General features: G+C 30.8%; 3 protein-coding genes across 11 annotated transcripts in view; 1 reads left to right on the top strand and 2 right to left on the bottom strand.

Annotated features, from left to right (window-relative positions):
* Nucleotides 1–6,589, bottom strand: part of LOC119616178 — a 22,726-nt gene extending 16,137 nt beyond the window's left edge. The window contains exons 1-2 of one of the 9 annotated variants that reach the window (XM_037972499.1): nucleotides 5,925–6,589; nucleotides 2,998–3,848 (exon numbers count right to left, since the gene is read on the bottom strand). In XM_037972499.1, coding sequence (XP_037828427.1) covers nucleotides 2,998–3,214 — 217 coding nt within the window. In that variant the 5' untranslated portion in view covers nucleotides 3,215–3,848; nucleotides 5,925–6,589. Of the gene's footprint in view, nucleotides 1–2,997; nucleotides 3,849–5,279; nucleotides 5,492–5,563; nucleotides 5,852–5,924 lie in introns of those variants that run through there. The other 8 variants (XM_037972500.1, XM_037972502.1, XM_037972507.1 and 5 more) reach the window with 8 other exon arrangements.
* The window catches only part of LOC119616179 (cyclin-dependent kinases regulatory subunit), a 20,622-nt gene extending 6,926 nt beyond the window's left edge, over nucleotides 1–13,696 (top strand). Inside the window, exons 2-3 of the mRNA XM_037972509.1 lie at nucleotides 12,773–13,153; nucleotides 13,231–13,696. Coding sequence (XP_037828437.1) covers nucleotides 13,095–13,153; nucleotides 13,231–13,510 — 339 coding nt within the window. The 5' untranslated portion in view covers nucleotides 12,773–13,094 and the 3' untranslated portion in view covers nucleotides 13,511–13,696. The remainder of the gene's footprint in view (nucleotides 1–12,772; nucleotides 13,154–13,230) is intronic.
* On the bottom strand, nucleotides 7,782–12,047 carry LOC119616176. Its single transcript, XM_037972497.1, has 4 exons — nucleotides 11,878–12,047; nucleotides 11,642–11,791; nucleotides 8,793–8,959; nucleotides 7,782–8,727 (listed from the first exon to the last, which is right to left on the bottom strand). The coding sequence occupies exons 1-4, from the start codon at nucleotides 12,021–12,023 to the stop codon at nucleotides 7,916–7,918; spliced, it is 1,275 nt and encodes a 424-aa protein (XP_037828425.1). The 5' UTR covers nucleotides 12,024–12,047; the 3' UTR covers nucleotides 7,782–7,915.

Below are 13,696 nucleotides of genomic sequence, written 5' to 3'. Positions count from 1 at the left end.
AATTCGAACTCGTGTTCGAAAAACTTTTAAAGCTGTTAAAACTAGTTCTTCTAGTCTGAATGTGCTGAAATTTGGCATACATGATTTCACCTAATGACAATACATTATAATGTTCGGATATTCGAAATTAATTTCGAAATTCGAACTAATGTTCGAACATTTTTAAAATCCATTGAATAATGGTAATGAAAATTTATTTTTAAATAATTACTAATGAAATAGTTTCATTAAAAACCATTACCATTAGACAAAATAATGCTAATGAAAAAAAAATAATTATAATTTTTTTCAATTTAATGCTAATGAAATCGTCAATTAATTAGTCGATATAATTAACTACTCCCATGTATGTTATTACTAAATTACGATATAGATACAAAATTTGACTGAAATATAGTTTTTATGTACAGAAATTTTGCTTAAAGAAGTTTTTACGATCGGTCTATATTTGGTCGCTTTAACCGTATTTAACTATTTGCATTATCAATTTGTGTAGAACAAAACTATATATATGTATGTATGTATTTTGAAAATCCTTAAATCTTTCACACACATGCATACATGCAAATACTGAATATCGCTAAAGCATATCTTAGGGCGCTATAAAAATTTAAAAGAAAGTGGCGTTTCTAATGTTCAATAAATCTTGGAATTGTAGTAGATTTAAGCTGTTTAAATCTTGGGATTTTTCTATTTAAGACATGAGAAAACTTATTTCTACGAATATTTTATTAATTAGAAATGTATTAATACAAAAGTTGCTGGTGGAGGGTATTTAAGATTCGGCTCAGCCGAATATAGCACTCTAACTTGTTTATGTTATTTTTGTATTTATTTAAGATAAACTTGGAAAAAAATGGAAAAAAGTAGTGTAGGGAAAATAAAAAGTGTGTGTAGGGAAAAAAGGGATTTTTTCTCATAAGCGTAGGGATTTCTGAAAAAAATCTCCTGGCATCACTGCCCCGTAGGATCTTTGTGGTTTTACCCACCGTTTTATTATGGGGTTCTCTCACCCATATTTTTAATTCAGCTTTTGCGTTTGTCAAGTTAATTGCCTCGGGCTCCCTTCCCTTTAAAGCTATAATATTCGCCCTTTCGATGCCGACTACTCCCGAGTAGCCTGGTACCCATATGATGGAAATCTTACCTCTGGAAGAGTATTCAATTAAAGCTTTCTTACAATACAATATGGACTTAGATTTAGATCTATAATCTGATATCGCCCTAATTGCCTTCTGGCTGTCAGTAAATATATTATGGGCTGTGGGCGCCATCTTTATTCTACGCAGAACCCCTGTAATAGTTTGATATTACACTATTTGTCCAAAGCAGTCCACCAGATTATTAAAGTATAAGCTAGAATTAGTCTAATTACACTTTTATAAAGCCAATTTTTTATAGTAGGACTAAGCCCAATTTCATGCCTACGTATACTGAACCTTGCTTCCTGGGCAAGAAGATACCGGCGACAGACAAAGTTAATCCTTGACCGGAAATTAAAATGGAGACACCACATAGAGGATAGGATATGTAGGAGAACTTACTCAAGGGAAACTCGCGCTATACTTTAAAATGCTGTAACAGGTAATAATTCTGATGGTAGTCTAGAATTTAGGGTACAATCCCAAGGAATGGAAAGGTAATTATTCATAAAAATGGAAAAATAAACCACAAAAGTTTATAGGAAAATAAGTCGTTCTACTGAAAAGATTTGTGGATGTATATATACTAAGTGTATTTTCTGCAAGTCACAACACTCATGTCTTAAAGGAAGGTCAGTAGAAGGAGACTTGCATGAAGTTATCTGTATTATCTTGGCCATTAATACTAGTTTGAGAATAGGTAGAATAAAGAATGTTGTGATTAAAAGTACACCGTTGGAAGGAGTCATATCACTTTCATATAACCTCATCAAAGGAAAATTTCAATGAGCATATCATGAAATCAAGACTTGTCTTTAGAGATTTAAGGAAGTCTTAACATAATTTTGATATCTAAGATCTAGTGAAGTCGTAATGCTGAGATTCGAATGAGTTATTTTGTCAAAAAACCCTTCGTAAGGCATAGAGTTTCAAAAGTATCAATTTGAATTTGCCCTAAATCGTCTCTTAGACTTGCATTTTAAAGCTTTCTCTAATGTTGAAGTGTGCATCAGCAACAGCTTCGTGTTCATATTAAAATCAAAAATAGCCATAACATGCCATTTTAACAGTGTTAAATCTCAACAACTTCAATAGAGAATGGGGGGAGTGATCCTTACACTGTCTTAGCGCACTGTTCTTGTAAAAACTGATCTGTGGTAATTTAAATTTTGGGAGGCTACAACACTGAACTTGTAATGTTCGCGAGATATACCAGAATTCCGCCGTCATCAGTTAAGTATTTAAATGCAAAAGTCCATCTCTGTCATACTTGACTAGCTAGCACCCAATGTCCAGTTATTACTGCCAACAATCTCGACATATCCCGCTTATATACATATGTATATACATACATATATATAAGTTGCATCATATTTATTAATCGAATGACTCCATATGTGTCTAGGTTATTCCATCTATTTGCAGGTTTTTGAAGAAATGCGATAAAGATGATGTTTTATTAGATCCTAAAAAAATCGAATGGATATATTCAAAGCAAATCCAGTATCTAGATTATACATATTTTCTTGTAGAGATCACTAACTAAATAATCAACAGTCTGTTTTTTACTATAGAATCAACCAAGAATTGGTGATAAAGAATTACTCTATTCAAAAATAAAGGCTTAGTTCAAAAAGAAACGAGTAACGGAAAGCAAACTTGATTTGTCTTAATTTGGCCAAACGCTTATTACAAATGGAGAAAAGATAACTTATAAATAATAATTAGAGAAATTTGAGTTACTACAAACATTTTTTCAATTCCATTGATCTCCTCTTAGGATCATCTAACTAAATGTACAAATTTTTGAAATTATGTATTTCAAAAATATAACAAACATCATACGAATACTTACCACGATCACTTAAACTACTCCGTCGACCCAATATGATGCGTATGGTTTCCAAAATGCACATGGCCAATAAAATACTCGCCTCACGTGTCAAAACATTCTCTGCATATTGCAAATAGATGGGCTTCAACACACTGATGCATACTTTAAATGCGGCATACAGACCGAAATAGAATGAATTTAAATACATGAGAATCTCATACATAAGACTGGCATTCATGATTTTCGTTTTCACTCGTCCACCGGAGGATGCAGGGAGCAAGAGCAGCTAAAGGAATCAAGTATTGTCACCGTTTTGAAGACTTTATTTTTGCTGTTTTTTTCTTTGTCTTCTATGATGTGTGGATAAACTTTTAGAAAGGATTTTTTATTTGTAGTTGTTGTATTATTTTATTATTAACCTTTGTTGTTTGTGTGGCTTATTCGGTTTTACTATTTAATGCAATTTAATTTTCTAAAAGGAGTGTTTAAAGAATTTAGGTTGAACACACTGTACGAGCAGTTAAAAGGTCCATAGACAATACTTAATAGAGCGACGACGGCTGCTTCTATTGTTATTATTGCTGTTCTTTTTGGCCTCCTCGATTATTGCCTTTACTATACATGTGTATGAATAAGTGTGTCTGTTTGATATTGTTATAAACAAAAAAAGTAAAAATACGTTATTAAAATATCCTTAGGGAGTTTTGGCGCCCATACAAGGCTATTAAAAGTTTAGGTGTGAAGTGTAGTATGGTTCTGCATTTAAGCAACAATGGGTGGTAATACAAGAAATGGCGCTTAAAAATTTTAGTAGATTTTATTTATTTTTGCTCTTTTTGTTTGTGTTATTACAGTCCTTTTACTTGTCGTTTCTAGTGGAAAGAAAAACAATATAATAATAGTAATAATATATTACGTCGTACTTCATTTTTATTTTAGTAGGTACAACTACAATTATTTTAATTATTAGTAGGATATTATTAGGAATTTGTATTATTTTACACTTGTATGCATGTTATTTTTATGTAGTTTGATTGTTTGTGTTGGCTAGTTGATTAGCTGATCCTGTCATCAGTTAGTTATGTATTTTAATGGACATTAAGTAAATATCCCTGCAGTTCGGGAACTGAACTATTTATTAGATCTAGTTAACGAATATGCTAGTTACTTTAAAGTGTACATGACCTAGTAAAATGATGATTACGAATGGGCAATTGATTCCGCAATAGATTACTTCTGGTGGTCTCAATACGTAGCTATTAGAGTGTAGTACTAAAAAAAGCTTTATGTGTATTTAATCTAGATTATCAAGGGCACTAAGAAGAATTCCATCGAAATCGAAAATCCGAAATTTTTAAATTATTCATTATTTTTCTTTCAGAAAAAAAATCTTGTAATCTAACTTCAGGTCTCACTTTTAAATATAATTTAATAAAATTTACTCAAAAAATAGTCCATCATTTTATTAATAAGTACATATGTCCCTCTGAAATTGAACATTAAATATTGGTAGTGAGCTGAAAGGTTTTTTAAAAGGTAATGAAGTGTTATCACAGCATAGGAGAAAGTTTCAATCAACTAAAATTTAAACAAATTTTTATAATCACGTAACGAATTTCCACGAGCATTTTAATTTTTAAAACTATGACAACCCTTTAGCTTTAAAAGTGCTTCACTTCGTGTGAAGATCCAAAGATAGAGGAACATAACATTAAAAAACAAAAATAAGATTCCCAAAGAATTTCAACCAGATAGTTAAACCAAATCGATTTCCTAAATAAAGAATAGTAAAAGAATCTAAGTCTCCCTATAAAACCTAGTCGAAGAAATTACTAATTTCCCTGATAAAACCTATTAGATGGCGTGGGTTAAGTCGCAATTTCCCTCAGTTCGTCATGGAACCTATTTCCCAGCAATTTCAACCACCGATTCTGTATTCTAGAACAGTGTCAAATTATATGATCGATCCTTTCCAATTCCTCTGGATCTTCACATAACCTTCAATAGTCCGGTATATCACTTTCCCACTTAAAGGCCCTAATTGAGCGAACAATGCCTCGTTAGCATACACATCAGATTTCTTAGACTGAAACTGTCCAGTTCTGTAAGTATCTTGGTAGCCCTCACATCAAGTGCTGGACATAAGGTCTTTGATATTTTGCAATCCATTGTATTATTCCAGGACTGATTGATGATGTTACGAACTTTTTCGATAATCAAACTATCTATCTATAACTGTCCATATATCTTTCGTTTAAATTTTTGATTGGGATTACAAATAAGTACAGGGTTATAACATATACCTATATATATACAGTTTTTGAAAATTTTTTTCCCGAGCGATAAAAATGTTTCCGCGGCAAATACTTTAAAGTTTTCGATATTTACTGTAACGAAATTTTCAATATTTTAATATAAAATCGGACTTTTTTGATATAATCAAGTTTCATTGTTTGACTCTCGACATTTACACTGCGAAAAAGCTAGGTTAAGTTGTGGTCCGGCATTTTAAACTTTTTATAGAAAAAACTCTAAACACATTCAGACTTTTGTTAAAACAAAATCCCTCATTATACATAAATCGTACTTTGCTATTTCTCCAACTTTTCCAATGCATTCGGTTTTATTAGCCAGCCACAATTTTCTATCAAAAAACATTTTTCACTTGAATTTCACTTAATATTTTGGAAAATATTCACTTCTATTATTTTGAACGTATTAATGATGAGGGGGAGGGAGAATGGGAGGAAGGGTGAAGTGTGTTTGGCTCGTGTGTGTGTATGTGTGAATTTTTGACAAAAGGTTGCCTAGGGAATCTTAATTTTAGATTTGTTATGGTTATTCCATTAAAATATATGTATTTATATCATTCGTTATTTAACATTTTTAATTAATTTGTTTAGTACATTAAATAGGTAAGTATTTTTTATAAAATTTAAATTAATCACTTTTCACTCAAAATATTTTTTCCATTATTTCACTTGATTGATACGCACCACTCACTCACAGTGTGTGTGGTGTGTTTTCTTTTCGTTTATACCTATATATTTATTTTTTTATTCATTCATACATTTTTTCTTTTATTTCATAATTATCATTTATGTTTTGTATTTTGTTTTATTTAATTTTTTAAATTTCGGTTTTTTGTTAATGTAAAGCAACTGTGAAATTTTTTAGGAAAAAATCCCAAAAATGTTTATATTTGGACGTGTGATGTATTAATTTTTCCATGTCAATTCATGAAGATTACATTTTTTTCTGTTTCAGACACTAGAAAATTTTCAATGATTGTTGGTTGGCAATTTCGATTGGTTAAGAGGTCTTTTTTGATTTTTTTGTTTTAGTTGTTGTTATTAGAAAATTTGTATTAGTTTTCACTTTTTTTGAATGATTTTGTAAATCTTTTAAAGTTTTTCGTTATTAATTTCTGGCAAAAGAATGAATTTTTTCTGGTTTAGTACAAAAATAACTACACTCTACTGTATTGTATTTTTTGAGCTTTTGTTGTTGGTGCTTCTGCTGCTGTTTTTATGTTGCCTCGTAAATGTATGGACTTGTTTTCTTTAGAACATTTTTCCTTTCACTATTTTCATTGTTCTGTCCATTTTCGTTTTATTTTTTTGTCCGTGTTTCGTTAATCAATTCCAAAATTCGTTTTACGGTTACTCTCTGCAAAAAGAAATATTCACTCGTATAAACAGGCTGGCTGTCATTCCATTCTCACAACACTACTGTTTGTTCCAAAAACATTGCAAAACAAAATAAACCGTTAAAAAATGTTCTCTTTAAAAGGGAAACAAAAAATATGTACACAATATTAACAAGACACAATAAAAAGTGTTGTTATCACTCGTTTGTTTTTTAAATTTAATAGTAACAGTAGAGTATAATAGAGAAATCCTTCTCTTTTGTTCAAGAATTTCCTTAAAACTATTAAATAACGGTAATTTGATTTTATGTCATCACGATTATAACACATCTATGTCTGTAGGTATCTCTCTATAACTTTCACCTTGCTTGCGAATAGTTTTTCATTTTTTATTTAAATTGTTGTTGCTGATATTATTGGTATACGATTAAAACAAGACGACGGACAATCCAACAAAGAAAATGTATTTAAATTTTTATTCCCTTTTCACTAATTTTATTTGAAATATTCCTCTATCGGGCAGCAACAAACACTACATGACCCTAGCCCACCATTATTGTTTTTAAAACCACTACAAACAGAGCAACAACAAAAACACCTAGAAAAGTTCATTTGCTTTAGAAAATGTTCTATTACAAACATTTCCCCCCAAATCATTTCGTGCTCTTGCTTCCACCTGAATATATATTTTTTTCTCTTCTTATTGTTATTGTTCTTTTTTATTTTTGTCCCCCACCCACTATTTACTCAAAATTTTCTTTTTTTATTCTATTTTGTTTTGACATTTGCATATTTTTCTTCTTATTTTCCAGCTACATGTGTTTTTATTTATTTTTTGTTTTCGCCAGCCATTGTTTCTTAAAAGTACTGTTAGTGCGCATCCGCTACAATTTTCTTCTTTTTTACTGTCACTACAGTTCACTTCATTTTGACAATTCTCAAATGTCATGGTTAGTTTTAGGAGGTTAAAAACACTATGGTATCCCTAAAATTTAGTGTTCAAGAGTGTAATAGATCGGTAACCACTTAAGAAAAATTATTTATTATACAGGAAATACTACACTCTTGTAAGCCAACAAAAACTTTGATAGTAAAAACAAATATTTATTATCTTTTTGCGGATTTTAACATAAATTTACATCTTAAGTACCGAAAATTAACTTTGACCTTTTTACAAATATTGTGAGGGTAATTCAAACAAAATACATAAGTGTATCAGAATATATAGTTAAAACACAACTCTGATAGGTAGTTTGTGTGGCAAAAACGCGGCCCACCAGTGTAATTAGTTTAATCTAACTTTTCAATATATTCTTCGTATTTCTTAATGTCAGCCCCTTTGAAACTTTTCAATTCAGCCAATACTTTCTCCTGTTCCTCGATTATGGGTAGCCAATATTCCGAGGGTGGTTCATAAACAATTGGTACAAATTCTTTAACTTTTTCCTTAAAACCGAACATTTGTGGTGCCGAGATGACACGATCACGTTTTTTTGACATCACTTCAATTCGATCAGCTAGGCGATTAGATTCTTGTATTAATTCATCTATTGCCATTAACAATAGATTTAAATCTAAATCGGCATACGGTCTTGTTAATGTTAATGGCATAAAACTATTCCAAGGTTTGTTGGGCGTTATGGTATAGGGATGAAATTTATTTTCGCATGATAACTCATTATCATATTCAAAATACCACGACTGATGTGTAGGTTTAAGCAAACTAGATCGGTAAGTAGTGTAGGGATATAAATCGTTAGAATCGAGTGAATGCTTTGAGCCCATAGACTTAATGGTATCTGTGGTGTTATCGGTATCCGTATCTGTGGGCGAATCATTTTCCTTTGGTTCTTCATCGCCGAGACATTCGTTGAATTTTGCTGTTAACGGTATTACTGATTTTCGTATTTTTGCCAATTGCTTTAGTAATCTTCTTTCAGAATCGGAACATTGCTGTAATAATTTCGGATCATATGGTTCAGTTGGTTTGGTGCATGCTTCAAGAAAAGCATCACCTGGTAGTCGGGGTATTAAAGTTTGGGTTGCTACATTAGCCGTTTCAATGGTATCGGTCATAAGTGGTACCGAATAAGTTAAAATATCTGAAATTTGTATATTATTAGTAATATTAATGTAATTATTATCATTACAATATTGTGTTACTCACATTCCTCTGTCCCATCTCTTCGTTTAGCATATGATCCATCTGTTAGCATACCAACTTCTTTTAATAATATTAAATCCGTTTGAGCTCCTAGGCTAACTTCTTTCATTAATTTTGTGGGTACTATATCGGTTTGTACACCTACTGCAGTTTTAGTTGCCCTTAATCGTCTATTATTTCAAAAAAATGATGGAATGTCCTATTAGTTTTCCGATTAATCACAACATTAATGTTAATACAATATTTATGAACATCACAGTAATTTTTAATAAGGGCCCTTTATGTGACTCTGCCTAAGTTATGGACGGAACTTTATATAAGGTTCAAAAGTGAAATTTATTTTTTAGGTTTTCATCTTAATGTTCAATGTAATCAATTATGGACCTATACAAATTGTCTTTTAAGATCTCACAGGCCGACAAAATTTAGACCAAGTTATACTTTTCTAAAAGCCACGCTAAATCCAAATCACTTTCTCCATCACATCTGAGATTTGAGATATCGTTTCCTGAAGTTATCTCGAAGAAGAAAGAAGACATGCATGTATGTCAGATATAAGGCCTTCATTTTAAAACAGACAGAAATGGAAAGTCCATACATAAATAAAGTTGTCTTGGCGCTGTTATAACGTCTCAAAAAGGCCAAAAAATGCCGTTTTTTCAAACTTCAAGTTACGATATCTCTCGACGTGATGTAGAAATTTAGAGGCCAGATTCGAACTTAACAAATTTTACAAAGATGTCTTCGTGCTTTTATTACGATATCTGGTAATCATGAATTATGAAATTCTGAGGCCAAATCCGGATAAGTAGAAAAGTATACTTTTGTCTCAGTTATTTTGTAAAATATAACTGGCAACCTTGGAATGTTGTTTTTGAGTACCAGAGATTTGACTTTAGCAATACCAAGATGTGAACTGCTAATGGGAAAACATGAATACAATTTTTATGAAAATAAACATTTAAGGCCTTTATTTGGAGATTTTAGGGGCCAATCTTTAGGTGAATGATTAGGTATTAAATTAAAATTAATCCTAGAAAGTTGTTTTTGAGTACTTAGTTAATTTTGTTTGCTAGTTTAAGCGCCTAATGGAGGTGGTTTAAACTTGAGCAAGAAATGCAAAAGTGTAAACAGCTGATGCAAAAAAAATTAATAAAATTTTTATAAAAATAAACATTACAATGTTTGATTCATTCGAATTTAGCTCTGGTTGGAGGAAGGTCGTCGTGCGTCGTTGCCATTATCGCTTAAGGGGAATCAGGCCGTCATTTTTGCTCTGCCTTCGAGAGTTTTACGTTTCAAACCGCATTGGTCAAATGTGTGACATCGAATAACTGTACCGAGTTACGGTTTTTTGAAGTGCATGTTGCAATCGTGTTAACTTAACCTAAGTTTTAATTTTGATTATGGTGGAGAACCAAAAAAACTCAATTTGATTCGGTCCAGTCGTATTGGAATAATTGGGTTGGCGTTATAATCTTTCGATTCGGCCACGAAGTCATAGCTGCAGGTGCAGCTAAGTAAACTTAAAATACAAACAAACAAAATGTTTGATTTATTGATTAGTATAAATTATCAAAATACATTTTTCTGTTTTAAATTTTAGTTTTCATTAATTTTCATATTAAAATTACAATTGTCTTCTTCTTTTTTATAAAACATGCATTGTTTGGATAACAAACAGTGACGTTTCTGCGAAGTTTAATCTTGTACTCAAAAACATCAAAAGATTAAATTTATTTTTAGATTAACTAATCTGATAATTAATTGGCATTTGATTGCCAACTCAAAAACCCGCTCTAAATTATCAAATTATTGGTTTTAATTAAATTTATTTTAAATGTATTTTTTATAAAAGATCCATTGTTTTGATACAGAGAGTGGCATTTTCTGTTGTTGTACATGACAATACTGCAATTTTTAAATTAGAACTCTAAAACAGAAAAGTGAATAAACATTAGATTAAATTTATTTTTAGATTAACTAATCTAATTATTAATTGGCGTTTAATCTTCAACTTAAAAACTCTCCCTAAGAGCGGGTTTTTGAGTTGGCAATCAAATGCCAATTAATAATCAGATTAGTTAATCTAATCGTAAATTTAGTCTCATGTTAATCTCCTTTGATGTTTTTGAGTACAAGATTAAACTTCGCAGTGTTGCCATACAAAACAACAGAAAATGTCACTGTTTGTTATCAAAACAATGCATGTTTTATGAAAAGGAAGAAGAAAATTGTAAATTTAATATGAAAATTAATGAAAACTTAAATTTAAAACCAAAAAAATGTATTTTGGGTGTGCATAATTTATACTAATCAATAAATAGAACATTTTAATGTTTATATTTATAAAAATTGTATTATTTTTTTTGCATCAGCTGTTTACACTTTTGCATTTCATGCTTAAGTTTAAACCACCTCCATTGGGCGCTTAAACTTGCAAACAAAATTAACTAAGACAACTTTCGAGGATTAATTTTAATTTAATCGCTAATCTTTCACCTAAAGATTGGCCCTAAATGTTTTGTTTTAAAAATGTTAAAAACTATTATATTAATTTTAAAAGTTAATAACTTTCCAAAAATTTGAAACATGGAGCCGAATAAGGTCGTATAAACCATACAAATATTTCAATTTATCTGTTTATTCAGATGTAAGTGGATCTATTATGACAAAAGACACGTTTTGTGGAAAGTGGTTTTTATGCCCTTATTCGCATTAATGATTCATAATTTTCTTTCGATTTAGAATAGCGATATTTTCTTAAAATGTGTTACAATAAAATGTTTATCCAAAATCCTTACTTAATCCTAAATTTAACTAAAATTATATTATAAATATGTATGAATTACCTAGAAGCATCCAATAGCTTTGCCCTTAAAAGGGCATTTTTATCCGGTTTGGGCAAAGTTGAAATGCTAACAGCCCGCCATGGTGGCCGTTTTGATTCGGCATCTTTATCTTGGCTTGAATCCTTCATACGTTTCCAACTCTTGGGAATTCTTAGAATAATACAAATTATTAAATAAATACTTAATGCAAAAGCAATGCCAGACACACAAGTGTTATTTATTCAAGTTTAATTTACCTACTGCCAGAATTTTGTATCGGTGGCGTATTCGTGCCACTTGGTGTAACACTATCGCTTTGTTGATTTTCCTCAACACTCTGGGTTTCACTAGTCTCCGAAGACGTGCCACTGTTATATGAAACGACAGTATTTAATTTCTTCATGATTATTTGCAACAAATCAAAATTTATTTTCACTCGATTTTTCCTTTATTATTTTATTAAAGGCACTGGGTTTATCGTATACAAATACATGCAGAGGGAAAAATAATTGAATCAATTATTACCAATTGTATTATAATATACAGTAATCAGAAAAATTGACATAACGACAGACTTATTTATCTACTATACATATGCATTTGCATATGTAGAAAAGAAGATAGACAGACAGGCAACAACGTTCAGGGAAAATCAAGCAGGTTAATTTCATGTTGCCATGGTTTTATAAATATTTAGATTTTTTTGAAAGGTGTAAATAAATATTTACAAAGTTACAGAATTGATGAAATTGTCGCGTAAAGTGAAAGGGAAAGAAACTAACTTCGATATATTTTGTGGATAATACCCATTCCTTTAAAGCGACAATAAGAAACTTCAAGGTCTTCAGTTTCATCAATTTTTAAACATTTTATTAATAATATAAGAATAAGAGTCAGTTACAAAATTTCCCGGACTTTTTGATTAAACATGTGTTTTTTTTTTTGTAATCCCTTGAAAATGCGAGTCCACCATTAGAATTTTTCCATCATATTAGAATATTCATATTCGATTTTAAAATAAAGGTTTAACTTCTTTGAGAAATCTTAACCAAACTTAACATAACATAACATAATATTGTTTAATTCCTTAGTATTTAAGGAATTTGATTAATTTTTTATTAACAAATATATTATATTTTTTTACACTTCTAGTGTTTTACCGCAACAAGCAGTCATTAATAAAATTTAAATGATAACGGCTAAACAACAGCGTTACCAATCATTAAACTAATGCGAAATATTGCCAATGGCAAAGAAAACAACGCAATAACCAATTTGCCGTGTTAACCATTGCTAGTGAATAGCAGCAACAAAGCAAACAAAGAAAAAGAAGAAATAATAATACTGAAGGTACGACGAGGCTAATTTGTTTGTAAATAAATTATTGCCAGAATAAACAAGAAGAAATATAATTAACAACAAAGAAATTTGCAAAAAAAAAAAAAAAAAACGTTGAACTACTCTTTCCAGCAATATGCCAGCCGATCAAATACAATATTCTGAAAAATATTTCGATGCTGTCTATGAATACAGGTAGGAAAAGCAAGCAGTAATGGAAAAGAAGCAACAAGTGACTAAGTTAATTTTTTATATTCTTTGGCAACTTACAGACATGTTATACTACCACCCGACTTGACGAAAATGGTACCCAAGTCGCATTTAATGACCGAAACGGAATGGCGTAATTTGGGTGTACAGCAAAGTCCTGGCTGGGTCCACTATATGATGCATGCTCCCGAGCCGCATGTTATTCTATTCAGACGACCTCGCACGGATTCAAACGAAACAAATGTGGTGTCAACAGCCACAGCTCAAGCCCCTACTAACACCACTGCTCCGCCCACAACAAATGCGGATTTATCACAAACCAACGTTTCGGTTAAAGGTTAATTCATCTTTTGATGGATGTGTGCCATACAGTTTTATTTAAATAGTTATACGTACTACCATCCTAATCATTATTATTATCCACCAAAGGAATACACTATAAAACCAGATAACAAACAAAAATCACACTCATGGATATTTTTAATAAATAATTGTTTTTAGTTAGCATGTAAACTCCACACTTTCAAA

The sequence above is a fragment of the Lucilia sericata genome, unplaced genomic scaffold (assembly GCF_015586225.1).
Source record: "Lucilia sericata isolate MDLA Ls3-8-SP2 unplaced genomic scaffold, ASM1558622v1 Contig000061F_arrow, whole genome shotgun sequence".
Classification (NCBI taxonomy): Eukaryota; Metazoa; Arthropoda; class Insecta; order Diptera; family Calliphoridae; genus Lucilia; species Lucilia sericata.
This window is presented reverse-complemented; position numbering and strand designations above follow the sequence as displayed.